General features: G+C 32.1%; 3 protein-coding genes across 18 annotated transcripts; all 3 read left to right on the top strand.

Annotated features, from left to right (window-relative positions):
• The first annotated feature begins 1,356 nt into the window (after positions 1–1,356).
• Positions 1,357–10,812, top strand: LOC137834867 (F-box family protein with WD40/YVTN repeat doamin). Of its 15 annotated transcripts, none has more exons than XR_011084976.1 (10): positions 1,375–1,630; positions 1,708–1,890; positions 2,856–2,910; positions 5,136–5,234; positions 6,374–6,477; positions 7,715–7,804; positions 8,216–8,355; positions 9,433–9,498; positions 9,694–9,778; positions 10,346–10,812. XR_011084976.1 is itself a non-coding variant. In XM_090302241.1 (10 exons), exons 4-10 carry the CDS (start codon positions 3,975–3,977, stop codon positions 10,722–10,724), a joined length of 900 nt encoding a protein of 299 aa, XP_090158367.1. In that variant the 5' UTR covers positions 1,418–1,630; positions 1,708–1,917; positions 2,856–2,910; positions 3,846–3,974; the 3' UTR covers positions 10,725–10,812. The 15 variants fall into 15 exon arrangements, 13 of the variants coding, with proteins under 13 accessions (XP_068499192.1, XP_090158363.1, XP_090158373.1 ...); XR_011084977.1 differs by having other exon boundaries at positions 9,433–9,471; XM_090302241.1 differs by lacking the exon at positions 9,433–9,498 and adding an exon at positions 3,846–3,977 and having other exon boundaries at positions 1,418–1,630; positions 1,708–1,917.
• A 1,392-nt stretch (positions 10,813–12,204) lies between these two features.
• Positions 12,205–13,236, top strand: LOC137834869 (N-terminal acetyltransferase A complex catalytic subunit NAA10). Its single transcript, XM_068643093.2, has 2 exons — positions 12,205–12,581; positions 12,775–13,236. Exons 1-2 carry the CDS (start codon positions 12,282–12,284, stop codon positions 13,036–13,038), a joined length of 564 nt encoding a protein of 187 aa, XP_068499194.1. The 5' UTR covers positions 12,205–12,281; the 3' UTR covers positions 13,039–13,236.
• Positions 13,237–18,156: 4,920 nt separating this feature from the next.
• Positions 18,157–26,786, top strand: BGLU42 (beta glucosidase 42). 2 transcript variants are annotated; one of them, XM_068643092.2, is made up of 13 exons: positions 18,157–18,371; positions 19,499–19,565; positions 19,677–19,735; positions 20,103–20,178; positions 21,881–21,955; positions 22,034–22,121; positions 23,857–24,082; positions 24,455–24,570; positions 24,802–25,016; positions 25,098–25,132; positions 25,842–25,941; positions 26,198–26,306; positions 26,419–26,786. In XM_068643092.2, the coding sequence occupies exons 1-13, from the start codon at positions 18,258–18,260 to the stop codon at positions 26,612–26,614; spliced, it is 1,476 nt and encodes a 491-aa protein (XP_068499193.1). In that variant the 5' UTR covers positions 18,157–18,257; the 3' UTR covers positions 26,615–26,786. The 2 variants fall into 2 exon arrangements, with proteins under 2 accessions (XP_068499193.1, XP_090158456.1); XM_090302330.1 differs by having other exon boundaries at positions 18,216–18,371; positions 19,371–19,565.
• The last annotated feature ends 64 nt before the right edge of the window (positions 26,787–26,850 follow it).

Genomic DNA, 26,850 nt, shown 5'->3' on the forward strand with positions numbered 1-26,850 from the left:
AGAATGTCATTAAAGAGGAGATTGTTGAGATGGTTGCTGAAAGGTTGAGCATGCATAATGAAATTGAAAACATGTGCAGAGGCTTGTTAGACATGTCTTTGTCCAATCATGTTGATCAAGGAAAATGTATTTGGTTGCAGAAAGAGTTGGATGAAACTCAACAATATGATATAGAGGCTTGTTAGACATGTCTTTGTCAATCATGTTGATCAAGGAAAATGTATTCGATTGCAAAAAGAGTTGGATGAAACTCAACAATATGATATAGAGCAATATTGATTGGGTTTCACTAAAGCCCTTCAACACGCCAAATACTTGTACAAAATTTCTTTCGACGAAGGAAACTTTGATATACGAAAAGATTTTTATAAGAAAATCTTGTTGGAATTGAAGAGATTCCATGTGAGGAAGAAAGAGTTCAACAAGATGCCAACAATGCTAAGAATAATATCGTAAAAATATAATAGTTGATTTTATTTATCTTTTTGTTGTACTTTTGATCAATAGTTGTCAATACATATTTTGAGTAATAGGTGATGTTTTATTTCATTATTTTCTTCTTTCTCGGATTTTTGTTCTTCTTGACTTGAGTCGATACAATGATTCATTAAATCTAAATTTTTTTGACCATCTTTCGTCTCTCGACATTTAATTATTTAGTGACTTTAAATAATATTGGTTGGCTGGATGATTAAAAATAATTTAAAATATTAAATAATCATTATTTAAAAAATGTTATTGTAAAAAACTAAATAAAGTAATATTGTTTATAAGTTAACTTTTTATAACAATTACATAATTAAGAATATAAAAATATCTATTTTTATTATAAAATATTAAAATATTTATATTATAAAAAATATTTTAATATAAATGTTTTTAGAAAAATTAAAAAGACTTAAAATTCAATCAAAATAGATAAAAATAAAAGGAGAAAAAAAAATTTCTTGTGTAAAATTTTGAAAAGTTAAATAAATAATGTTCTCTGAACCACTAGTAGAATATTTTCCCTATGATAATAAAAATTGAAAAAAAATAAAAGTCTTGTCAATATATTATTAAATTTATAAAGAACTATATTCAGAAAAGTAATTATAAAATAAATAATTTTTATAATTTTATAACTATTATTTATTATAAATAGTTAATTAAATTTAAAAAGCAATTATAGAATATAACAAATAAAATAATAAAATGAATTATATTAATAAAAATAAAAATAAAAATAATAGTGAATTACGTATACTAACAATGCATAATATCTTTATTAATAGTTATAAATATACAGTATATTCTACTTAATACAAACTGAGATAGTTTGTTTAAATAAATAAAAAAGTATATTAAAATAAAATTCTTGGGATAAGTTGAACCCTGTATTTTTTAAGGTCACCCTTTGGTCTTTGTGTTCTGTCACTGAATTTGATTCCGTTCTCCAAACAATGAACAGACATCAACGGGGTTTCACGGCGGCGGAGAAGGGTCCTTCTCCGGCGACCGCCAGCCAAATAAATAAACGGCGCCAAACTCCGACCAACATACTGTCTCTGGACCCCGACATCGTGTGCACCATCTTCGCTTTCCTCGACATGTTCGACCTCGTTCGCTGCTCCCTCGTTTGCAAACTCTGGTACCTCACTCACTTCCACTCTCTTCCTTTTTTATGGCACGTGCTTTTCTGAAACTCGCGCGTGCGTATTTGTGAAGGAACGCCATCTTCGAGTCCCGGTCGCTGCGAGAGTTTTGTGAGAGGACCATGAAGAGTTCTTCGTCTGAATTTACCGAAAAGCCCTTGAGGGAGATTTTAGGAGAGGTGGCTATGAAGCAGCATAGATTGGCTCTTCAGTGTGGTCGCTTTTACGTTGATCAGTGGAAGGGTCATTCAACTACGTACCTAAATCTTCCCTTTACGCTTTAGTAATGTTTTCAATCTGTTTATTTTGCATAACAATTCATTCCGTGAACGTTAGCACGAAAATGTGAAGAGATGCAAGTAACACCTAATCGAAGTTGCCAAAGATCATATATCTCAAAGAATAATAAGAAAGGACTTTCATACAATAAACTGTTGTGTAGTTGCTTGATTTGAAAATATACTATGAGAGTATGTAAACTTTCTTTATGTATAGAGCTAAAAATTTTCTAACAGACATAGTTGTACAAGTTTACATTTACACATTGTTTACATAAAGTGAGCAAGTCGAGACATTATGATGTGTGTCATTTCAGCATTATGAAACTTTCTAGAATCTTCCATTGGGGTAATATTTGTAACATTGGGTTCAATATTCATTTGGGAGGCATTACTCTTTAAATGGTGCTTTTTCACTTGATAGTAAATGGTTGAATCGAATGTGGGTGATTTGGTATTTGGGAATTGGTGGTGTATCAGTGTGGATCTGTGTATTGTCCGAGTCCAAATGAGGCCCTAGTTTGTGGCCATAAGTGCCTGGCTTTCATTTAGTAATCCTTAAATAGAACATTAACATTCTGTTGACTATTATTCATGTTTTTGAAAATAGAAAACTTGAAGCACTTTTTGAAATTTTATTGAAGTGAATGTTAATGCTGGGATATTATTTGGCATGATTGTTCTGAGTTTCTTGGTAAGTAAAGAATTTTACTCCCATAGTTTTTGCTTACATTTATGTAGTAGCATTAGTTCCATGCTTTCAATACATCTGCTGCAACCATCATGGCTTCTCATAAAAATTGATGAATCTTTGGCCGTAATGTTGACTAATCCATATTCAGTGCATTCTTGCATGTTCTTTTGTGTGCATCTGTGTTATAAGTTCTCATCAAGTCAACATGCAAGATTTGTACTGATTTTCAATACTTACCTTTCAATTTAGGGTTGCTCAGTGCCGAATGAAAATGGGCCTGCTAGTTACTGGCGTGGGTGATAAGGTATGGGTCGTATTTTATCTCCTACTTTTCCAATTTCTGATTCTTAAAAAGGTTCCTTCCCTAAGCTGCTGGCATAGCACAAGTTGTTTACTGTCTGTTCAAGAGATTATCAACTTCTGAACGTAGATTATAATTTATAACTGTTTGTCTTCCCTTGAGACTTGCATGTCTCATACAAAGTACAAATTTACAATTATTAAGTTGATCACTTGGTTGTTATGAATAGCAGTACATCAATATACATCTCCACCTCTTTACAAGACAAATATATGAAGATCTCACATTGATTTAAGAACTTGTATTTTATTATATGTAGCAACAAATTGACAATGTTATAAAGGGATAGGGACTTGGTTATTTTGGGGTGCCTAAGTCTCACACTAAAAAGTATGGGATCCTCTGTAGAGTATTTAAGTGTTTGGTTCTTCCCCAAGGGCTTGGGTGCATATAAATTGGTATCAGAATTGGTTGTTAGGGTCTTTAAAAGGGCTACGTTACGGAGGGTTCTGACTATTGAGAAAGTTGAGTGAAGTGTTACCAAGTGAAGTGTTCTACAGTACGAGACATCAACTATTTGGGGTTGTGCTATGATAGGGACTTAGGTATTATAGGATTCTAAGTCCCACATTGAGTAGTATATGGGATTCTCAATGGAGTATGTAGGTTCCTGGTTCTTCTCCTTAATAGCTAGATTTTGAGGGTGACTTCTCTAAGTGCTTGGGTACATATCACAAGGCAATCAACTAGCAATTGTTCCTCAATTTGACATCATCATCTGATAATTTCTGAGGTAACAATTTAGTTCTGTTAAGCATCAAAAAAGAAAATACATGATTGGAATTTGAATTTATTTGCAGTATTGTAATTGTTTCTACTTATTATATTTGAGATATCATTATTCATAGTTAAAATGATAAAAATTCATTGTAGCACAGGAGTAAAAGACTATGGCTTCTTATTATTTGAAGCTTCATTGGGCAGTATTATGATCTCATGTGTCAAGCCCTAATGGTTTAGAATATGATGGAAGGTCAGGTAGCTGGAAGGAAGCTTCTTATTTACTGATGGTATCACTCTGGTTTAGGCTTTTTTTTCTTGTATCCAAATGGCTTCTTTCCTCCTTTATGATTATTATATGAATGATTGATCAATGTTGGAAGATCACTGGGAATTTACTCTGGTTGAGGTTTGGAGCAGCTAAGAGGGATCATTTCCCTTGGGTAGATAGACTAACTTCTATATTAGATTGGAAGGGGTGGCTGTCCTAGGAATTTGGGGCATAAAAACCTTTGCTTTGTTGGCCATTGCTTGTATTGTTTAATGTGGACCTTAAGATAATGCTTCTAAATCTGTTCTTGGTAGATGCTCATAATAAATAAGTTATTAACAAGGAGACGCCTGAAGATGGAATGTTAAGTAGTACTTTTATGGTTTGCATATCAAATTTACGTAGATTTTTTTACAGTTTTCAACCAATGGAAGTAGGATTAATCTGGCATTAATTAGGGTGCTGGAGAAAGATGGTTATTTAAAAAATGAAAAATTCGGTATACATACTATACTTCTTTCTTGATACAGACCACGGGTTCTGTTTATGGAAGTTGGATGATAACACACTAAACACCTTGTTCTCTCATTTTTTTTTTGGGTGGGGGCAGGGGAGGGTTATTGGTCTAAAAGAATTTAAAGGCTTAAATCTGACGGGATTATTCCAGTGATTTTGGTTAAACATTAGAAAACTCAAATGTTTCTAGGTGCAAAACCTCTTCGCCAAAACTTCCTTGAAGTTATTGTTTCTATTACCTATTCTTAGGAGGATGGAGAAAACTTTATCAATAGACTCGTTAAACTTCAAAAATGGTTTTTATTTTTTTTTCTGGAAGTTTATGCTTCTAATGCACTTGACTGTATTAATTGTTATAAAAAGGCATTTTTTTTCGTGAAAGCAGTGTAGATTCATGTCAGTTTTTATCTGCTTTTTCTTACTGTTTATTTTAGCAGATCTGTGAATTTTGGGTTATGTTATATTTGTTCCTTTCATCTTATCTTTTGGTTGGAAGTGCATAGCAGCAATAATCTGTAGAGGGCTAGCTCACAGAATGAATCTTTGTATTCTATAAATATAAGTGATTTTTCTGCTTAGTCCGAGTCCTTTTATAAATAGTGTGATATAGTTTCTGACTACATTACGCCTTGTACTAATGGTTTCCGTGGCATTATGATAGGTTATTCGTCTCTGGTCATTAGACAGCTACAAATGCATAGAAGAACACTCAATGCCAAATACATTCCCTTTAATCGACTTTGATTTTGATGAGAGCAAGGTGAATTAATTGAATGTATGCTTTATCGATTTAACTTTCCAGAGTGCACATATAAGAAATTGCATTGTATCAGTAAATCATATGACACCACCTGTTTAAAATATTGTTCTTTATTGGGAATGAAAATCGTTACTATGAAATTTAATAAACTCATTTCATTAGTTATCATACCCTTCATATGTAAGACTTCAGTGATGTACAAGGAGAAGGAAGAATAGGTGTGATGCACCTAATTAGAACTTGGGAGGAAAATAGGCAACTAACTGCCTAGCTGGCTGTGGAGTGTGGCATGGTGACACTTATGATCTAGTTGGGAGGAAGTGTAGACAATGAAGTTTGGTAGAGGAAGATAAGCAGAAATTGGCTTGAACTCTTGATCTGGGAGATGAGCACTTTCAAATTGCTCAGATTTGTTTTCCTTAAATAGAGTCCAATATGCATAGAGAAGGGGGAGAGAGTGACAAGATGAAGTTTCTTGTTTAACTAAATTTATACAAGAGAGATGAAGCTATTTATAGTACAGTAATACTTGCACTGCAAGCTACTAAGTCTAACTAACTTCTCACTCTGCAGGTAACAAACCAACAGAATCTCTAACTGAAGTAAATGTGTACTACTGAAACTATAACAGAGAAGTAACTATACCACAATAATTACTTCAGTACTCTATTATCTTTTATTTTTATTGATCTAAGCATTGTTTTAGGCTTTGTTAAGTATATATGAGTCTATAAACTTTATACAAATACAGATTTTCATAATTTCTTCAACTTTAATACCCTGATACCAATCATCTAATTCATAATAATCTTGAGAGAATTGCTCTACAAAAGCTTGCTATGTAGTGGGAGAGACCAGGTCCTTATAATCTCCACACCAAAGTCCTATACTTCCAACATGGGACTTCTTGCAAATGGATACTGACATCCCTGTACCCTGTATTTGTTTGAAATTTTGTATGTCATTTATTTGTGCTGCAAATCATCTGAAGGCCAGTGTTATTTATTTTGCTGCATCTTTTCATTTATACTGTCAATTTGTCTAAAAAGTGCTGGGTTCAATTCTATTTTCTTGAAGTTGCTGGCTTGCGTAAGATTTGTATCCTTTATGGTTTCTGAACTCCGAAAATTTATTTTCAGATTGTTGGTCTAGTTGGTAGTCATTTATGCATATGGAGGCGGAATGGGAAAAGAAGCATATTTCCTTCACTTGAAGGCAAATTTGTAAAAGGTTCATGCATGCGGTAAACTAATCAACACTCTTTTTCTCTTCCTATTTTGAGTTGCATAAGGACATGTAGATTGATGTAAAATGTCATGTGAAGATAAGAAGGATGACAATTCGAGGACAAGAATTCTTTGGCATTATCACTCCAAAATGTTTTAATTGTTTCCCAAACTAGTTCTTGATCTTATTGAAGAAAGACATAAAAATGGACAAAAGTTTAGATCTATATTTTATTAAGTATACCCAAGTACATTTGTGAATATTCTTCAATAAAAGAAACAAAATATTTGGAACTAAACCATGTAACATGACTTGGACTCCATATATTTGAATGAATGGTAGCAAAGGTTCATTTACATCTTTTTCAGTTTGTTTTGCAAAGACTTAATATATTTACCCAACTGACATGATTCACCATCTAACATTTCCAATTTCTGGAGACTTGGAAAAATTCTTAACTTTGACAAATTGGGGTGATCCAATCAATCATGGAAAAGTTTAGGAGGCAAAACAGCAACACAAGATACAAATGGTTGTGCTTCAAAATAATATACACCTTGAGATTCATGTCCTATGCTAATCATTTGACCTGTGGTGCTCACGTTCTTGAAAGACAGAAGAATTGAATCAAATGTCACATAACAATTTAAGGAGTTTGTTAATTGATTTTAGAGATTAGATTAAAAGGACAGTCAGGGATAATTAGAACAAAGTTTAAATTATGTGAATGAGAAAGAGAAACTTGATCAATTCCTTTGGAAGCAATTTGGGACCCATAAGCTGAAGTGATAAGGTTAGAAATTTTAAGGGGTGACGTGGAAGAAAATAAAGCAGCATTAGCAGTTGTGTGAAGTACCTGAGTCAATGATCCATGGATTTTGATTAGTAATTGATTAAGAAATATATGTTGTTGAATATTGGGAGTAGAATAAGATTGGACTTTCTCTAGGTGGTCATGGTATCCTTGACCAAGGAACCAAAGTTCCATAGAGGCAGATCATGATAAATGATTTTGACCACTGAGTTTCTTTGTGGTGATGGTGGGTGTCCTAGAAATAAAGAAAATAAGACCTAGAACATACCCAACACAACCAAGTGTGGCCATTTACAAAACCAGCAAGAAAGAAAGACAAGGGTTCAAAAGCAGCTTTATAAAAGTTGTACAACAGAAGATAATCAGTATTCAACAGAAGTAAGACAAAAAGCTATTTATATATGATATCTGAAAGTTTTTTTCTGTTCTGTGCTTTCAGATACTTTGATCCAGCAGCTGTGGTTGGATGTGATGATGGAGCTGTTCGTGTTTTTGACATGTACAGTAGGAGATGTTCTCAAATAATAAGGTATTTTGTAGATTTTCTTATGTTGATTTCTGTCCAAAAGTGGTCAGCTACATTTTAAGTTTACCAAGAAAATATTTTTGAACTATAATTGCATATTTGATATGTATCCATGCACTTGGGAAACTCACCCTCGAAAGGTAGCTATTAAAGGGGAGAATCACAAACTTAAATACTTCAGTGAGTATTTCATACTACTTGATGTGGAACTTCGGCACCGCTTAATACCCAAGTTCCTATCAACATTGGTTGAAAAGGAATGCTGCAGTAATATTTTGTGACTTGAAACAAATAATCCCATTAATAAACTAAATTAATAATCTCATTCTTGTAAGTTGGTTCTTATATATTGCTTGATTAATATCTTAAAGATGTCATGTAGCATTCATGATGTGCACAACTTGGTATCTGCAGAATGCACCATGTACCGATAACATGCTTATGTTTAAACGAAGATAAGTTTATAGTAAGTGGCTCCACTTCTGGGAGTATAACAATAGCAGATCCATCCTCTGTTCAGCAGGTAGCAACACTTAGATCAAGTGATGGCAGAGGTAACAATTTATCCCTTTCAATTGGAATTTCTTGGTTAATGTCGAGGGAAGAGAAAAACGAGAGACAATGGATGAGTTCTGTGTTTAAATTATACTAGTTGTTATATTCTCGGACTGGCAAATTCGGCCAGCTCGGCCTGTTTTGGCCTGGTCCACCAAAAATGGGGTAAGTTGGCCTGCCATAGTTATCTGGACTGAAAATCTTGGCCACCCCCTCATTTTTTTTTAAATTTTTAAATTTTAATGTATTTATGTGTGTGTGTGTGTGTGTGTGTGTATATATATATATATATATATATATTGAAAGCACATTTTATGTAAATATTTTCCAAGTCTTTATTTGGTTAATTAATGTCTCTAATGTGATAAATTAAAAGGATTATTACTTGTACATGTTAAATTATTCTATTATAATTAATAATTGGAACTTAATTTATAAGTGTTGATGATTTAAGTTATAATATTATTGTATATTGGTATCCTTCAAATAATATAATACTAAAAAGTTAAACTACTTTTTTATTTAAGTTTTAATTAAAAAAGGGTTGGCGAGGCTGGTCAAAGCAAGCTGATGGGCTAAAAATACCACAAATTGTGATGGGCCAGTGGACCAGCTCGCCAGGCCTTGCCCACTTTGCCACCTTATTATATAAACAAAAAGATAATAAATATACATGTTACAATTGCCAAAATTACTGTAGTTACATTATTTGTTAGCCCATATTCTCCAACACCCCACCTCAAGGTCGAGCAAATAGGTAATATACAGCATGTTTGTTGTATATCTAATTCATCTGAGGACCTTTGCCAAAGATTTGGTGAAAACATCTGCTAACTGGTTATTTGTTTTACTAGATAAGATCCCCCTAATGAAATGATAATCTATTTCGATGTGTTGGTCCCTTGCAAGGAGCTTGATTATCACACTTGAATGTCTTTTGTGATTCGTGTAATCTTCCCAAATTTGAGTTCTTTGAGCAACTGTTTGAACCAAATGATTTCACACATAGTCAATCCCATGGTGTTTTTTTTCTTCAGCATTTAATCTTGCAAAAAAACTTTTCCTTACTTTTTCAGGTGCATGGTTAGCACTTCTCCTCTAACATGGTTCTATTGGTACACTCCAGTACTTACGGACCTGTGGTACTTTAGTTGAAGTTTATATGTGCTCTTTTTTTGGTGGACCAGTTGTATTTGGTGAAATATTTTGTTGATCCTTATATGTTGAGGATATTATTTTTGTATGATATGGAGTGCCATGATTAGTTTTAACCAATATTTTAAAAGCACTACACATTTCTGGTGCAGAAAGTGAATCTGATTCAATTTTTGTCTCAGGCATAAGGACCATGTGTTTCAATCCCTCCTCTCAGCTACTGTTCGCAGGATCCGCTGTTGGATATGCATATTGTTGGGACCTTAGGTAAATGCCTCAATAGTGTAATGAAGGTTGCTCCTTAAGTGCATTCGTGCATTAAAGGTGTTACACACTGCTACATAGGCAATTGCTACAATAAAATAACACATTATTATTTCCTTTAATTTGATTTAGAATAGCTTTAATCTTCTTTATAGAGGGAATCATATGGACAGAAGTAATGACTTAATTAAAAAAAATCATCTGAAGCTGATATAATGTTTATGAACATCCTAAAAGTTAGGAAACTCCTAAACAAATCAAGTTTGCTGTAATGAAGCACGTTATATGCTCTCTGGCTAGTTTCATTCCCAGAAATTTGGAAATTGTCCTATTTCCATTACACTATTGTTTTTGTGCTGGAACCTTTATGTCTCTTAGACAAGGTAAGAACTGGAAAAATAAAACGTATCTTCCTGGGAAGTTAACCACAACACGAACATAGTTGAGGGCAGTGTGAGTAAGTCATTTTTTTATTTGGAACAGTAATGATCCGTTTTCTGTTTAATCACAACAAAATATTATCTATTTTGTTTTATCATTTGCTCAACCATGTTTGTTCATTTCATGCAGAACAAGGAAGCTGTTGTGGAGCCACCGAGTGAGTCCAAATGTTATATACTCCATACAGCACATGCAGAGTGACTCATCAACATTGGCCGTTGGTGGAATAGATGGTATCTTAAGATTTCTAAATCAAAACGATGGCAGAACTGTTTCTTGTGTTCTGGGGGAGAAATTGTTATCAACATTTCAAAGTCCTTCTGGTCTCATTCAAAGAAGAAAAGGGACGAGGTTGCCCGAAGATGACTTAATAAATATCTATGATCTGGTTGCTGTGACTGATCGACCATCTATTACATGCCTCGCTGTTGGAATGAAGAAGATTGTTACCACACACAATACCAATGATATCAGATTATGGAAATTCAAAAGCCACATTTCTTTGTAAAATTAAGTATTTAATTTTCTCTATACTGTTTGTGAACCTTGTTGAATAGCTAACTATTGTATAATCCATGAAGTTTATTCAGCTATAATGGCTTTCTGTACATCTATAAAGCACTGGGTCATGATTTCGGGTAGTTTCAGCCTCTGGTCTCAAAATAGAATTCTACCATACAAGAGTTTTATAAGAAAATCAATGAATTTTATTCTACTTTAAATGAGTTTCACCACCACATCTTTTTAAATAATTAACCTATATACTATATTTTTAGATGTTTTTTGGCAAATGCTCCCTGCACCCACAACACTTTTGAATTTGCACCACATAATTTCAAAAATTCCAAAAATACCCTTTATTCTGGAAATAAAAATCCGGAATTGAAAATAATGCATTCTAGAAAAATATAGAATAAATCTGGAAGAGATTTTTGTGTTTTGGATATAAAAATTCGAAAAAAAAAAAATCAAAATCTCATTCTGAATAAAAAAATCAAGAACTGAAAATAATACGTTTTGGAAAAAATTATCCAAAAGAGATTATTGTGTTGTGGAAAAGGAGGAAAAATTATTCAAAAGAGATTATTATGTTGTGAAAAAGGAGGGAAAATTATTCAAAAGAGATTATTGTGTTGTGAAAAAGGGGTCTGGAATGTAATTTTATATATACCCATTTTTTTAAGGGTATTTTCGATTTTTCTCCTGTAATTGGTGCAATGATATGGTGCAGGAAGCAATTGCCATGTTTTTTTAGTCTTTTTTTCTTCACAAATTAAGTTCCTACAATTTTAATTACATAATTATATAATTTTGATATATTATTATTAACTTGAAATTTATCATCATCTAATAAAAATACTGGCCCAATCGGATAATAAAGTGTTATTTCAGTTTTTTCATGAAAACTTAAATATCAAATTATTGAATAAAAAATCAAATTATTAAAACATTAATAGTTAAACAAACAAAATTACACAATAGAAAATAAAGAAAAACTAAATTTTAAAAATATCTCTCTCTCTCTCTCTCTCTATATATATATATTTATATATATTGTTTTAGTACATACATTCATATGTTCTATTTTATCTATGTGGCTACTAATATTAGTTTTTTATCCTACACTGTAGTTATATTTTTTTAAATATATAAAAAATATATTATTTTGGTACATACAATTTGTATGTTTTATTTTTCTAGTGTATCTATAATTACAATTTTTCTTCCACACTTTTATTTATACATTTCAAATAACTAAATCCTATAATACCACAACAAATCATAAAACTTAATTATTTATCATGTAATTATCATTATATTTTTATTATTTTTTTAACAAAATTATAGAGTTAACAACACTAATAATATTATTTGAGAAACTTAGCTGAACAATATAATGCTTTAGAAGTATCAAGTAACAAGATAAAATAGAAAATAAAATAAATTTATACATAAGTAAAATATAAAATAAAATTGAAGGAAAAAAAAAGGAGAATTAATCGTTTTATTTATTGGGTGCAGTGAGGGGGAGTGAAAGAGAAGTGTTGGTTAGGGAAAGGGGAAAATGGTGTGCATAAGGAAGGCGACGGTGAAGGACCTTCTGGCGATGCAGGCGTGCAACCTCTTCTGCCTCCCTGAGAACTACCAGATGAAGTACTATTTCTATCACATCCTCTCATGGCCTCAGCTTCTCCATGTCGCCGAAGACTACAACGGTCGCATCGTCGGCTACGTCCTCGCCAAGATGGAGGAGGAGACCACCGACTGCCACGGCCACATCACCTCCCTCGCCGTCCTCCGCACCCACCGCAAACTCGGTCTCGCCACCAAACTCATGACCGCCTCCCAGAACGCCATGGAACAGGTCCGATAGATCAATTATATTGCCTCAGAAAAATTCAGGAACTGAAATTACTGATAATTGAAAATTGAGAGAATGAAATTGAGGATTTAGGGTTCGATTTGTGGATTTTCTTATAGAACCAAAATTAAATCAGGCCTGGTGTATTTATATATATATTTGTTTTCTCGGTCTTGTATTGGATTCTCCCACACAGGTTTTTGGTGCCGAGTACGTGTCCCTGCACGTGCGCAAGAGCAACCGCGCTGCCTACAATTTGTACACCGAGACCTTGGGGTACAAGATTCATGATGTGGAAGCTAAGTATTATGCGGACGGAGAGGATGCTTATGACATGAGGAAGCAGCTCAAGGGGAAGCAGCCGCAGCAACAGCAGCACCATCATCACCATCACCACCACCACCACCATCACGAACATGGAGGCATGTGTTGTTCCGGGGGGAATGCCAAAGCCACCTGATTGAATGGTTAACAGGTCGCGGAAAGAAATGAGACTTTTAGTTTCGAAATAGTAGGCTTTGGTTGAATTGTGTTGTGCAAACTTGTTGTAGATTTATTGGGCTGTGTTGCCTCATTTAGATATAAATTTTTGCTTTGCTGTCTTGGTTTCGGCTTCGCGATGCTTGAATGAATAACAGGATTGTTGCGTTTTGGTGTCTTTGTTGTTTTTTTGTCATGGGAATTTATTTTATTTTCACTTGAGGACTTGCTGTGAGCAGGGTTGTTAATTGCAGGCACTATAGATTGGTGTCGTGCTATGTGGAGCGGTATCGATCTTCTACTGGACTCCCTTTGTGTTGCACCATGGTGCCAGCATAGCTGTAGCTGTTGTGGCCACTACTGTCTATAGTTTTGCTGGGAAAAAAAGGTTTGTTGGTTGTTCTACTGCTTTCTTCATAGTAGCTGTTGTTACTTTATCTTTTATGCCACTGTAGCTGCATGTTTTGAATTGGCGATTCGTGCTACTGCTTGTAGTTAATCACTAGGGATGAGAGAAAATGAGGATGAATATTTGCGGTACCAAACTACCTATTAATGGACTTTGGATTAACTGAGATTGAGTTTTTTTCATTTCTGATGCAAATCGGGTGAAAGAATTTGGTGATTGTGGAGTCAGTATAACAAGGATCTTGACAAAGAAAGATACTTCTATTTTTTATTAGTGTGTATTAGCATCCTATACTCATTTTATTTTCGAGTATCACCAACACCTACAAAGAATGAGAATTTGCTGCTAGATCATTGATTTTTTGTACGGGAAGTATGAATGCAGTTGGTGCAATACTAATCATATGCAGTGTAGTAAATATTGAGGTTTCAGGGCAGATAATTTGCTGCATTATTACTTATTTCCTAATTTAGGTCAAGAGTTTGAATTTCTTCTTTGAAGATTGTACCTCTTATGGGCAAAAGTAGAACTGTGTAGACATCCAGTTTCTTCATAGTTTTTTTTTTTTTACTTTATTTTTCTGATTGGTTTGCATACATTTTGATTTCCAAATTTATAATTATACTTATATTAGCAGCTAATCTGCATCGTAATTTCAATTTTATGAAACATTCTTCGACCTGGGGCATACTTGTATTGTTGGACCAATATTAGTTAAGACCTTTGTTTTCAATGATTAAATATACAAAATAAACATGTTTTAAGGCATTGGACATGTGTTGAAATGTCAATGTCGTCTTCACAGGTTTAGTGAAGAAATCTAGGAAATGTTAAAACAGGATTTTGAATCAAGAACAAAGTACGTTCTAACAAGAAAGTGTATATTGTCTGTTATATTTCAATATGCTATACAAAGTTAGAGATGATCCATCGAATAAAGTTAGATAAGCAAATTATGTTATTTTATCAATGAAGTTTTGGTAAAATGTATTAAATATAATTTATATAGAATAGTGTTCTTTTTTATCCTTATCATATGTAAAGGATAATAAACAATATTACCTGAAGACACCCTTAGTGTCTTGCAACAACTTTGCTTTAAAAAATTTCAGAATATTGTGAAGACATGACAACAATCCATCTACGATTTCTAACTTTTCTAAAATTGTATTTCTCTCTTTGAATGTTTTGCTCAGTAACCTCAATTTAATCTTTACATTTCTCTATTTAATTTGCTTGGTGTGTAATACCTTTTTTTCATATTTATTTGAGGGAATATACAAAATTTGAAGAGGTTAAAAGAAGCTATTGTACATAGTCTTTAGAAGCTATTGTAAAAAAGTACTTTGAAAGTTGCTTCGAGAAATAAGTTAAAAGAATAATTGGGTAGAGGTTAGAAGTGGCTAAGAATATTACTTGTAATCTTTAGTGGCTAGGTGATTAAGAAGAACTAATATAAAATATACGTGATATATTGTGCTCGCTAAACAATCTAACAAATTAAAAATGAATTTTTGTCTTGTATGTTAAAGCGCATCTGAAGTGTTACATATTTGACAGATAAACTTTTTTATGTAGCATCGTTTGAAGCTTGTTTGAAGTGTACATTTTTTATGCTTGATAGTTTGATGACTACATGATAGTTGAATGATTTGTTCATTTATTATATCATTTGATGTGTCTTGGGTTTGAATGGATCTTCTTGACAAACAAAGGTAATATACATTCCCTATAACATTGAATAAGCATATAAATATTTGTGAAGTACAAGATTATATTAAAATTATGTTTGTATCGTTTAAGCATATCCATCTTTTATCAAACATAAAAGAAGATATCATTGTTATATTGTTTGACAGATGAAACACTTATGTACTCATCTTATCTTATGTACTTATGTCTTATATGATCTATTGTTCAATGAATACTATCATCTTCCAGGGCAAACATGATTACGCTTATAGATGTTAGACTAGAGCATAAAAATTGTCAGAGCATATGACAAAGCAATTTCAGTACAAGGTACTTAAACAAAATAAAGCCTATTGTTTTGCTCAAACAAATACAATAGACTTTATTTATTTTTATTTTTATTTTTTTTTATCAGCAATACATTAGACTTTATAACATAGTCTCTTACAACTTAGTATAAGAGTAGTACCAACAGCTCTAAAGACTGAAAGCTCCCCCTGAGCTTGTGAACTCTTCTATTCTTGTTCTTGCTTTTCTCATATCTTCTTTTCTCCCCTTTAGTGTGAGCTCTCATAATCTTCATATAATTGCTCTTCCTTAACTTATATCTCCCTTTTATAAAGTAATTCTCCTCCATAAGCTTTCTTTTCTATGCTAGTTCTTCATATAAACTTCTCCCTCTCTTTAAGTGACAACAATAAGGTTAGACCATACATCAATCATCATGTTCCTCATCTTCATCATTAGATGAAAGGACCATTAAAGTTGAAGAGGGTGTTGGTAATAGTTGTTTGGGTTTGAGTTATAGCAGAAATGTGGTCGTAGTTCTGCACTTGTCAACTTCCATAACAACTTAAGATATCCCTTCAAGATGAAGTATAAATCAACATCAAAATATCTTGAAACACAAGTTAATTGAGTTAATTCAATCAATGTAATAACTAATTATTTTGTCTTTAAAATTATTTTTTTAATAATTTTTTTTCGTAGTGTAATGATTATCTTCAATTTTATATTCTTAAAAACCAAAAGGTGTACAAATAATCAAATTATTTATAATACAAGTATAATAATAATTTATTTAAATTCAAATATTTAAGCAATCTCGAAGTATTAATTTAAGGGCACTTGAAACAAATAATCATAAATTATTGAAACTTTTATAATCGGGTTAAGAATTCCCTTTTCATTTTTTCCATTAATAATGTTCGATGTGGTAATTGGTTCTTCCCAGTTTTTTCCCTGCATATTTGTTTACTTTATTTACAATACATCTTAAATAATAAATAAGAGATTTAAAATATACTATTTTTTTTGTATACCTTTATAAATAATTAAAGAAACTAGTATTTTTTTACTGCTCTTATATAGATATATAAATATTTTTATTCTTATAAATATAATTAATTTTATTACTTAATGTAATAACACATAACAAATATTATAAAAATTAATAAAATATAACTAATTTATTTATATACTTTTTTTTATAATTTTACTTTTTTATTAATAGTTATTATAATTTTTAACTTTTTAAGTACATACTTTATTTTATCATGTGATTTTCATATTCATGAATGTCGGCACATTTCATGCTGCTTTTGTTATTATACTGCGCTTTGGAGCCAACATCATCATCAAGTAAAAAAATTATTTAAAAAATAAATTAAAATTAAACACATATTATCGTATCAAAATTCATCTTAATAATATTTTAAATTAATTGTATTATTTATTATTGAACCATCTATAAATATTTTCTTTAAATTAAAATAATTCAATTTGGTAATTTCTTATAATATTTTAATATACTAAATTCATGTTACTAATATACTATTAAATTGTCATTATTTTTAAACTATCAATTATGTCCTTGTTATGTTAAAAGCATGAATATATAGTTTTTTAAAACATTATATTTTATATTATTATTGATTTTAAGTTGTTAGTAACTAATAAATAGTTATTTATATTTTATATTATTATTGATTTTAAGTTGTTATTAACTAATAAATAGTTATTAGTAATTGATAAATACATTAAGGATATAGAGTTTTGTTGGATTTTATTTATTGTAACAAAGTAACAACTTATTTGAATTGTAGAAGTTAACAATGGTTATAGGTGCATAAAATTATTAAAATAATAAATAAATTAACTTTCTATATTTTAGAATGATATGTTTTAGAATCTTTGAAATAATCACTAAAACCATGAAATAAAATAGATAAATTTTCTACATAAAGTAAAATTGCTGTAACCATATTGCATCCTTAAATTCTTAATAATGGCCTTATAATAGACTATTACTATTATTAAATTTATGTAACAATATTTAATTCATATTCCATGTATGTATTTATATACTAGTTGACAAGTGACAGCTACTTGATGATTTATATAGTAGATGTCGTTTTGGGAATAGCAATCCTATTTTATAAAAAACCTTACAATTTTTTTTATAATAATTTATTAACTGAAAATTTAACATTTACCTTACTTACCTTAAAGAGAAAACATTACATTCTTAAAAAAAAAACAAAATACTAATGTCTCAAGCGAACCTAATTGCATTATTTTTTACCTTATCCTTTTCTTAGAAATTTTATTTATAAAATTTTAATTTTTAATAAATTTTATTTTTAAAAAGTGGAGTCATTCGGAGTCCATTGATATCATGATCATTTAAAATTTATAGATATTTTGTTGTATTTATCATGTTATCAAACATGTATAAATCTATCTATAATATATAATCTCACATACAAATTAACAATTTTGATATGATAAATGGGTTGGACATTTCACATTTCATAAAATAAAGATATTTTATAATATATAATTACATGAAACTTCATCTTATAAACCAATTTTATAATTTCAATTAAACTTAAATTTCAGATATTTACCCTAATTTTTATGTCAAACTAAAATTAAATTTAAATGAATTTTTTTTACAAAATAATAACTCTACAGAGACGTCAAATGTTGTGTCGTGTCATTGCTTGATTTGGGTCTATAAAAATGGTTAACTAAAAGCAGAAAAATCGTTAGAATCAGTGAACTGAAGAAGACCGTGCTGAGAGAGCGAGTTGATAATGGTGAAGAAGGAGGAGTTCCTGAGAGAAAATGAAATCAACGAAAACGCTTCTGTCTCGCGCAACGACTTTCCTCCTAACTTCGTCTTCGGAGTTGCCACTTCTGCATACCAGGTTCCTGCCACTGCGCATTCATTCCTCCATTTTCTTACGTCAATTTCAACAATAGCATTTCGTTGCCAAATGTGAATGTCTTCATTCTTCGTTTTACCTTTTTACTTCTATCAAATTTATCCTGTTCGTCTATGTTTTTAGCAAAAGAAGAAAGATGAAAGAGAAAACAATTGTGTTGTTGTTATTGAACTTTTTCCATCTAATGAATCTAAATCATGGTGTTCTAAGGAAGACTATACCAAGTATAAGGAAGAGTATACAAGACTGTTAGATCGTCGCTTAATATTAAATTTATTTAGACCGTCTACTCTTTATTATCTGATGATATTTTGTCTTCTCTGTTTTAGAGGTTTTTTTGTTATGTTGATGCGTATTTTGTGTATAGAACCTGATGTAGTTAAGTTGTTTCCTTTTATTCTTATTTTTGTGGTTTCTCTTGTGATTCTTCAGAACCCAACAACTCTTATTATTATTTAAATTGTTTGCTTCAATATCTCTGTTTTGGCTTTCTTTGGATAAGTGTTGGTGTTTGTTGCAGTTTATTTTGTTTGATTATACTTTTTTTTATTGTTTTTCTTTTCTATAGATCTAGCTCTAAGGTTTCAGTGCTTGGACACAATTTTTGGTGGAGAATACTTGGATTTGTGTACTGTCAGTGTTTAACTTTGATGTGTTTTAACAAAAAATTTACATAGCATCACTTAATTTGGATTTGCAACATTGACTGCGCCTCATCTAATTCTTTTTGTCATTTGAACTTAGAAATTCGGTTGCGGATACACTGCAGTGTTTAGTTTGTTCAATCTCTTTTACTCCTTTTTCTTAAACATAGGCTTCCTCTAATTTGCGATAGGCATATCCTAATTTGGCTTTGATCAAGTGGAATTTCATGATAGCTATAGAGCCAAACTAGGTAACCATATTTATTCAAATAGCTTGTAATGTGTAATTAATTATCATGAAAGACAAGGTAATTAAGATATAAAAATTCTATGATAGGGAGATCTTGGATCAATGTCTTTTGGCCAATTACTAGGAGAATGGAGTATATTAAGATAAGTAATTTCATATTTATAACTGATGGAAAAGTTGTTCAATTATACATTAAACTAGTTATTAATTTCTAGATAGAAGGTGGTTGCAAGGAGGGTGGTAGAGGTCCTAGCATATGGGATGCCTTTTCACACACTGACGGTATGAGAACTTTTTCCTTAATCTTAATAGATTGTAAAACTCTTCATTGTCATTTTAGTTAATGGCACTCCTTCATGCTTTCTTACTTGTTTGTCTTTATTGTTTTATTAGGAAAAATTCTTGACAAAAGCAATGGCGATGTTGCAGTTGATCATTATAATCGGTACATGGTCAGTAACATAATTTTTTTAATGTTTGACATTCATTTATTTCTGTTTATATATTACTGTTGTCGATTTATTTTTGGCTGAACTTCATTGCGCAAGCAATGTTTCTTCCTTGGAGACTGGCTTTTTCTCATATGAATGCATCTGTTTTTCTTTGTACCACTTCATTAATAATTTTGCACCTGTTTTCTCTTCGAAGCTAAATACTTTTAGATGGAAAATCGTTGACTCTATTTTTGCTTGAGTATGGAGGATATATGAAATTTTGATTTAGGATATCTTATAATTACTTCTATGAAGTATTATCTGCTGGCTCGCCTTATGCACAAATTTTCAAATCTTAACATTCTGAATGTAATAATCGTAACAGGAAGATATTGATCTAATAGCCAAGTTGGGATTTGAAGCTTATAGATTTTCAATTTCGTGGTCTCGTATTTTCCCTGGTATGTTTTACTACTTATGAATTTTAAACGTGCTTTCTATATGGTTAGTGGTTTCATAAATCATTTTCCATGTCCCTGACATCATGAATCCTGAAAGTTTATATGCTTAAATTTTACATAGTCAGTAGGTGATATATTCTTTTTTACTCCAAATATATGTTCATTGTTCACAAATGGTGACCAAAGGATTATTTACAGATTGAGAGGGAAAGGACTGGTTAGGAAAGATAATGTTATGTGTGCCCTTTCATAAGACCGAGTCACAGGTCAAGGAACTAAAGGCTCCTTGCGATCTATAGTGGAAGCAAAGAGCAAACTTTTCCTTGATTGAAACCCTCCTAAACTAACACAAACAACATTTTATGAGGAAAAGGAAATAATATTTTATGATTATTATTCCAGTGTGCCTTTTAAAAGCTACTATATCAATTAAAGATCCTAACTTAAAAAACTAACTTCACATGATGAGTATGTTCAGTCCATGTTTTGCTGTATTAGATGTCATCAAAAGCATAAATGAACTCATGAAAGTGCGGGTAGAAGACATCATTCATCTGACTTTGGGCATTGGTGACCCCATATGGCATGACAAGAAGTCCAGAGTCTCCATGGTTAGTTCAAAATGCACTTTTTCTCTATGTCTGGTGCTTCACTTAGTCACTCAAGACTATGAGTTTCTTCATCTCCAAGACCAAAGGATTTGTGGGAAAACTCATCTATTTATCCCACACTAGACTATAGTTTGCTTATGCTGTGACTGTGTTTAGTTAATTTATGCATGATCCATGAGAGAGACATTGTATACAGTGAATCAAATTCTTCAGTATCTGAAGGAAAGTTATATAATTATAGAAATAAGGAATGATCCTGTATAATCCAGAATATATAAATTATATATGTATTATTACGAACGTTTTTAATTTATTCCTGTATCATATCTTTGTTAATAGAGGATATCAAATCTCTTCTCTTTATTGTATTGATTCATTTTTCTCAGAGTAAATAAAACATTATTGTTGTCTTAGAAACACATGGTTTTAGCTCAATGTTACTCTTTCTTTCTTAGAGTTTAACAACAAGTATGGGATGAGGATTGTTATTTAGAAGAAAAGGTATTATCCATAGAAGTGTCTACAAATCTAGACTATGCAAGGTCATTTGTTGATAGAAGGTCCACCCAGGGTATTGCATGGTTTTGGGAGAAAATTGGGTGATACAGAGAAGTCAAAAAATTGAGAAGGAACTGATTTTACTAAATGGGTCAGAAGAATTTTATTTTCTAAAAATCCTCTTCTATTACAGGAACAACTATCCTTAAACAAGGAAACTGTGAAGTACAGTTAAAAGGAAAAAAAATATTAAAGAAAATGTCAACTAAGATTATCTTTTCAACCCATAAACTTCAAATATTTCTGTTATTTACAATACTCCTGCTCAAGTTGGGAAATGAATATCAATCATTTCATACTTGCCTATAAACTCTTGTAATCTATTAATAAGAAGTCCAATAGTGAAGACCTTAGCCACTTAGAATCTTGTAGAAACATGAGCAGCAACTATAAGGTCACACTGTCCTGCTTTTCTTTGATGAGATGCTTCTCATTCTAAAAATGATATTTGACTTGTCTTTTTAGTGCACATAGAAGCTAAGGATTCTTTGGATTTATCATTTTATTCTATTGTGATGATTATTTTGGTGTAGATGGCTTAGGAACCAAAATCAATGACGAAGGGATAACTTTTTACAACAACATTATAAATGCTCTTCTTGAAAGAGGTATAATCTGCGTGCAGCTACTTTACCTTATCTTTTTAACTTTTAAGAAAATTATATTAAGTTACTATTTTCCAACAGGTATACAACCTTATGCAACATTGTACCATTGGGATCTTCCTCTGCATCTTCATGAGTCAATGGGAGGATGGTTAAATAAACAAATCATGTAGGCTTCATGTAACTGATTTTTTATTTTACAGTTTGTTTCTTTTCAAATAATCATAAAATTGATTTGTTTTGTGGTTGAAATTAGTGAATTTTATGAGATAGTAACCTATTTACGCAATTTACGTAGATCTGGAATGATTATGGTGATTGTATATATTTTATGACTATAAAATGATGATAAGAATGAAAATGGATGCACTGGCGAGCATGCCAGATGAAACTTTTGTGATTTGTTCTCACTTAAGCTAAAAATGCAAAATCAAGTAGTCTCTATCTAGAAGTGGTGATGGAGTGGTGATGGAGAATGCAAAATCAATTGAATGTCAATAGGATGCAAAATCAATTGAATGTCAATAGGATGCAAAATCAATTGATAGAGACTAAGAGGATGCAAAATCAATTGAATGCCAGTAGGCTTAGCTGAAGTGGTGATGGAATCTAGTGGTGATGAAGGAAGATTGATAGATATAGGAAAATGACTGCATATGTCTTGATTAGGAGGAACATATGCAAAATATGAAACAAACTAAAAAAAAAGTGACATTAGCAAAAACAAAATATCAGTTAAGATTAGGAGAGAAGCCACGATATCTAATTTGAGAGCATGATATCCCATGAAAACATTTGGAAAACCAAGGAGAAAGATTGTCTCAACAATAAAGTTATGTACAAAACATGTAGAACTAAATACATGTGGGGTAAGGCTGTATAGAGGGGAATGAGGAAAAAACACAACGTGAGTTACCTAATCATTAGGGAAGGATGATGACATTTGATTAATGAAATAACATGTTGTTAGAACAACATCCTAAAAGGTGATGCAGAACATGACTGTGAAGAAGAAAGCAGTAGGAGTAATAGTACAAGAAAGACCCCAAATAATGTTGTGAACTTAGGAGAAAGGATATGAAACTTGTTTATTAATTTTATTAGAAAAAGACTAAAAAATGTTTTTACCTAATTGACACAACTACTCACAATTCAAATTAGATAGTTGTTTAAAACTTGACATTGTCTTCTGCAATTTGGTCAACAAAGATGTTCTAATTGTGCATGAATCACCATTAAATAAATAGCAGACGCACAAACATGTTTTGATAGTGAGAGATAGTAGAGACCATACAACTTACATATGATGCCAATTGTCCGCTGTAATATCTGATCCTGCAAGGTAATAGTGTTTTTAGTGAAAGTGAAGATAATGTCATGGGATTTGGTGAGGCAAGGTGATAAATAGTAAATTAAATGGGAAGTTAGGTACATAAAGAACACAATAGTAAGATATGAAAGGGAATGGGTAGTGCCAATGTCGTAAGCTTGTGTTTAGAGAACAAATTTTTAGTATTAAGGGAAGAGAAAAGAGAATGATTACCAGATATATAATTGATTGGACCAGAGTCAATGACCTAAGACCTAAGGTAGGAGATTGAATGTGATGATTGACTCTAAATTATTACATTACCAAGCCTTAACTTCAAGAACCCGGTTAGAGTAAACTAGTTTACACTCGGTGGGATATATTTATTCTAGTGGCCTTGAACACCTAATGCTGTTTTTGACCCATTATGCTCTCATAACGCCCAGCTTTTCTCATCTCTTTGCGTGGTCCTAGGTGCTCCCTTTTAAAAAAAATTCCTCGTACCTTTATTGAGAATAGTGTATAAAATCATCTTAAGGATTGATTTTCAATATTCTATTATTGAATGGTGTGGTTCTGATGTGGCTTTTGCCAGAGAGTACTTTGCTGTTTATGCAGACACTTGCTTTGCAAGTTTTGGTGATAGAGTGAAGAACTGGATGACTATTAACGAGCCACTTCAAACTGCGATCAATGGGTATGATACTGCAATTTTTGCTCCAGGAAATAGTGAAAATGCTCGTATAGAGCCATATTTGGCAGCACATCATCAGATTTTAGCCCATGCAACAGCTGTTTCCATATACCGAAACAAGTACAAGGTGCAGGGCTGTACTCATTTATTTCTACTCAAAATTGTATTTGACAAGTTGGATTACTTTTATTTTGATGCTTTCCCCACTCCTCCCGTCTATTTTGTTGATTTCCATTTATTTGCTTATCTTTCTAGTTTGCCAAATTGATTTTCGGGTATTTAAATTATCTGTATATGGCCTGATCTAATAAAGCATTAGTAGAAACCATAGAAAAAATGGACTGAAAAGGTGGATTTTGATGCTGATTCTGGAGTTGATTGATCTATATATCCAAATTATCCGTGAATTTTGTTCATCAATATTTTCTCATGCTCTGACCATATTAAAAAAATGTTTCGAAGGTAAAATTTTACTCTTTCTAATGTCCCGATGATCTAGGAGAAACAAGGGGGACAAGTGGGCTTCGTGGTAGACTGTGAATGGGCAGAGGCTAATTCTGATAAGATTGAAGATAAATCTGCTGCTGCAAGGCGCCTGGAATTTCAGATTGGCTGGTAGTTCCTTGTGCATTTGTTTCCATATTATTATATGGTTTAATTACGTTTTAGTTCCTTAAATTTAGGTTGAATCCGATTTTGATCCCTCAAATTAAAAAATTTCAGTTTAGTCCCTTATATTTGAAAATAAAAAGTGATTTTAGTTCCTGAATACTAAATTTGAAGTGTTAAATCATATCTAACCTTGGTATGAGATGCATGCTTTGCTAAAATATGATTTTAACCCAGGTTCTTGGATCCACTATACTTCGGAGACTATCCTGAGTCTATGCGTGAACGACTTGGAGACCAGCTTCCCAAGTTCTCTGAGGAGGATAAGAAAATTCTCTTGAATAAATTGGACTTTATTGGTCTAAATCATTATACGTCAAGGTTTATTTCTCACGTGACAGAATCCACTGAAGTAAACTACTACTACATGGTGCAGGGGACAACGAGGAGTGGTAATAATTGGAACATTTTCTCATTTTCTAAAATATCTTCCAAAATGAATTCTCCTTGACATGTGTGCTTCCTGTCATTAGTGGAATGGGAAGCTGGCGAGGCAATAGGTGAAAAGGTGCGTGTATTCTCCCTCATTCAATGTGCTTGTTGTAAGACTAAAATAGATAACATCCAATAACAAAATAATGTATATGAATTTAAAACACTGATAAATACTAACTTGTTGAACACACAATCAACATCGATGAAAATTTTTGAGTTTTTAAAACACTGAAGATACTAACTTTTTGAAGATGTAATCAACATCGATGAAAATTAGTTTTCAATTGGCAATGAATGTGTGACGGGGAGGGGGTCTGGCCTCGCTATTTATTAACCTGAGACACCCCTCGTTAGGGGCCTATTGGTTAGGCTCAGACTCTTTCTCCAACTAATAAGAACTAGATGTCTAAAACTTGTGAACAATTAATCACATTGTTGGTGGGCTTAATTATCATCAAATGGATAATACTATTAGCCTGTATTTAGCAAAACAAAATATTGCAATTAATTGTTGCCCACAAAAGTAGAGTTGACAACACGATTAGGTAAGCGTGTGCTTGATTTCATTCATGGTGGATAACAGTATGAAATTTGTATTTTATATGAGAATAGAAACTGGGTGGATATATACATACTCCCATTAACAATGGAACAGGTTTGAACAATACCACATATGCAAGTTTTTTTTGCCACTTCATAGGAAAATTCTAACTCTTGTATACACATGACATGAGTATATAAGCCCAAACATGCAAGCTTTTTACTGTGTGTGAATGTAACAGGCAGCATCAGAGTGGCTTTATGTTGTTCCCTGGGGTCTTCGGAAAGTTCTCAATTACGTATCACAAAAGTATGCTACTCCGATATTTGTCACAGAGAACGGTACGTAACTAAACTTATCCTTCCTATAAATTTGGCAAGAAAATAGGTATATAAACAAAAAACTAATGAAAAAATGCCAAGAAGGAATCAGATGTGAATTGAAAGGCATCAATGGCCTTGTTTGGCTAAATTCCTGTACTGAATCTTTGACTGCACAGCGGCAATTAAGAATTGTTTGAAGCACACAAATATACATGTGTGCGAGTACATTATGAAATGGCTCTCTTGTATCTGAGGCAGGATTTGTCTTTGGCAGGTATGGATGACGAAGAAAGTGATAACTTGCCGCTACATGAGATGCTAGATGACAAACTTAGAGTCCGCTATTTCAAGGGATATCTTGCATCAGTTGCTCAGGCTATAAAGTGAGTTTGCCACTTTCTACATACAGACCATACTTATATCCTAAAGTTTAGGATGTAGAGAGAATGAGATTTTGAGTTGAGTGTAAGTTTTGTGTGTGATTTGAATGGACAGGGATGGAGTAGATGTGAGGGGCTACTTTGCATGGTCTTTATTGGACAACTTTGAATGGGCTCAAGGTTATACAAAACGGTTTGGATTGGTGTATGTTGACTATAAAAATGGACTCAGCAGACACCCCAAGTCATCTGCATATTGGTTTTCACGTTTTCTCAAAGCTGCTGAAAACAAGAATGGTAAGGAAGACTAGTTCATCACTTTCTTCACTGCCTCTTACTCTACTACCTCTAAATAAGGAATTGAAGCTTTCTGTGTGCTCTGTAATGTCATTTCTCTGCATTTTCATTGTCTCTCACTATCCAACTTCATTCTCAACTGTGTCACAACATTCTTATTTTCATATTTAATTCTCTTGCTTTTAATGTGACTGTCGCAAATAGAGATCTTATCATAAAACTGAACTAAATTTTAAAAGTAAACTGAGAA

This window comes from Phaseolus vulgaris, chromosome 5 (assembly GCF_051622355.1).
Source record: "Phaseolus vulgaris cultivar YP4 chromosome 5, ASM5162235v1, whole genome shotgun sequence".
Classification (NCBI taxonomy): domain Eukaryota; kingdom Viridiplantae; phylum Streptophyta; class Magnoliopsida; order Fabales; family Fabaceae; genus Phaseolus; species Phaseolus vulgaris.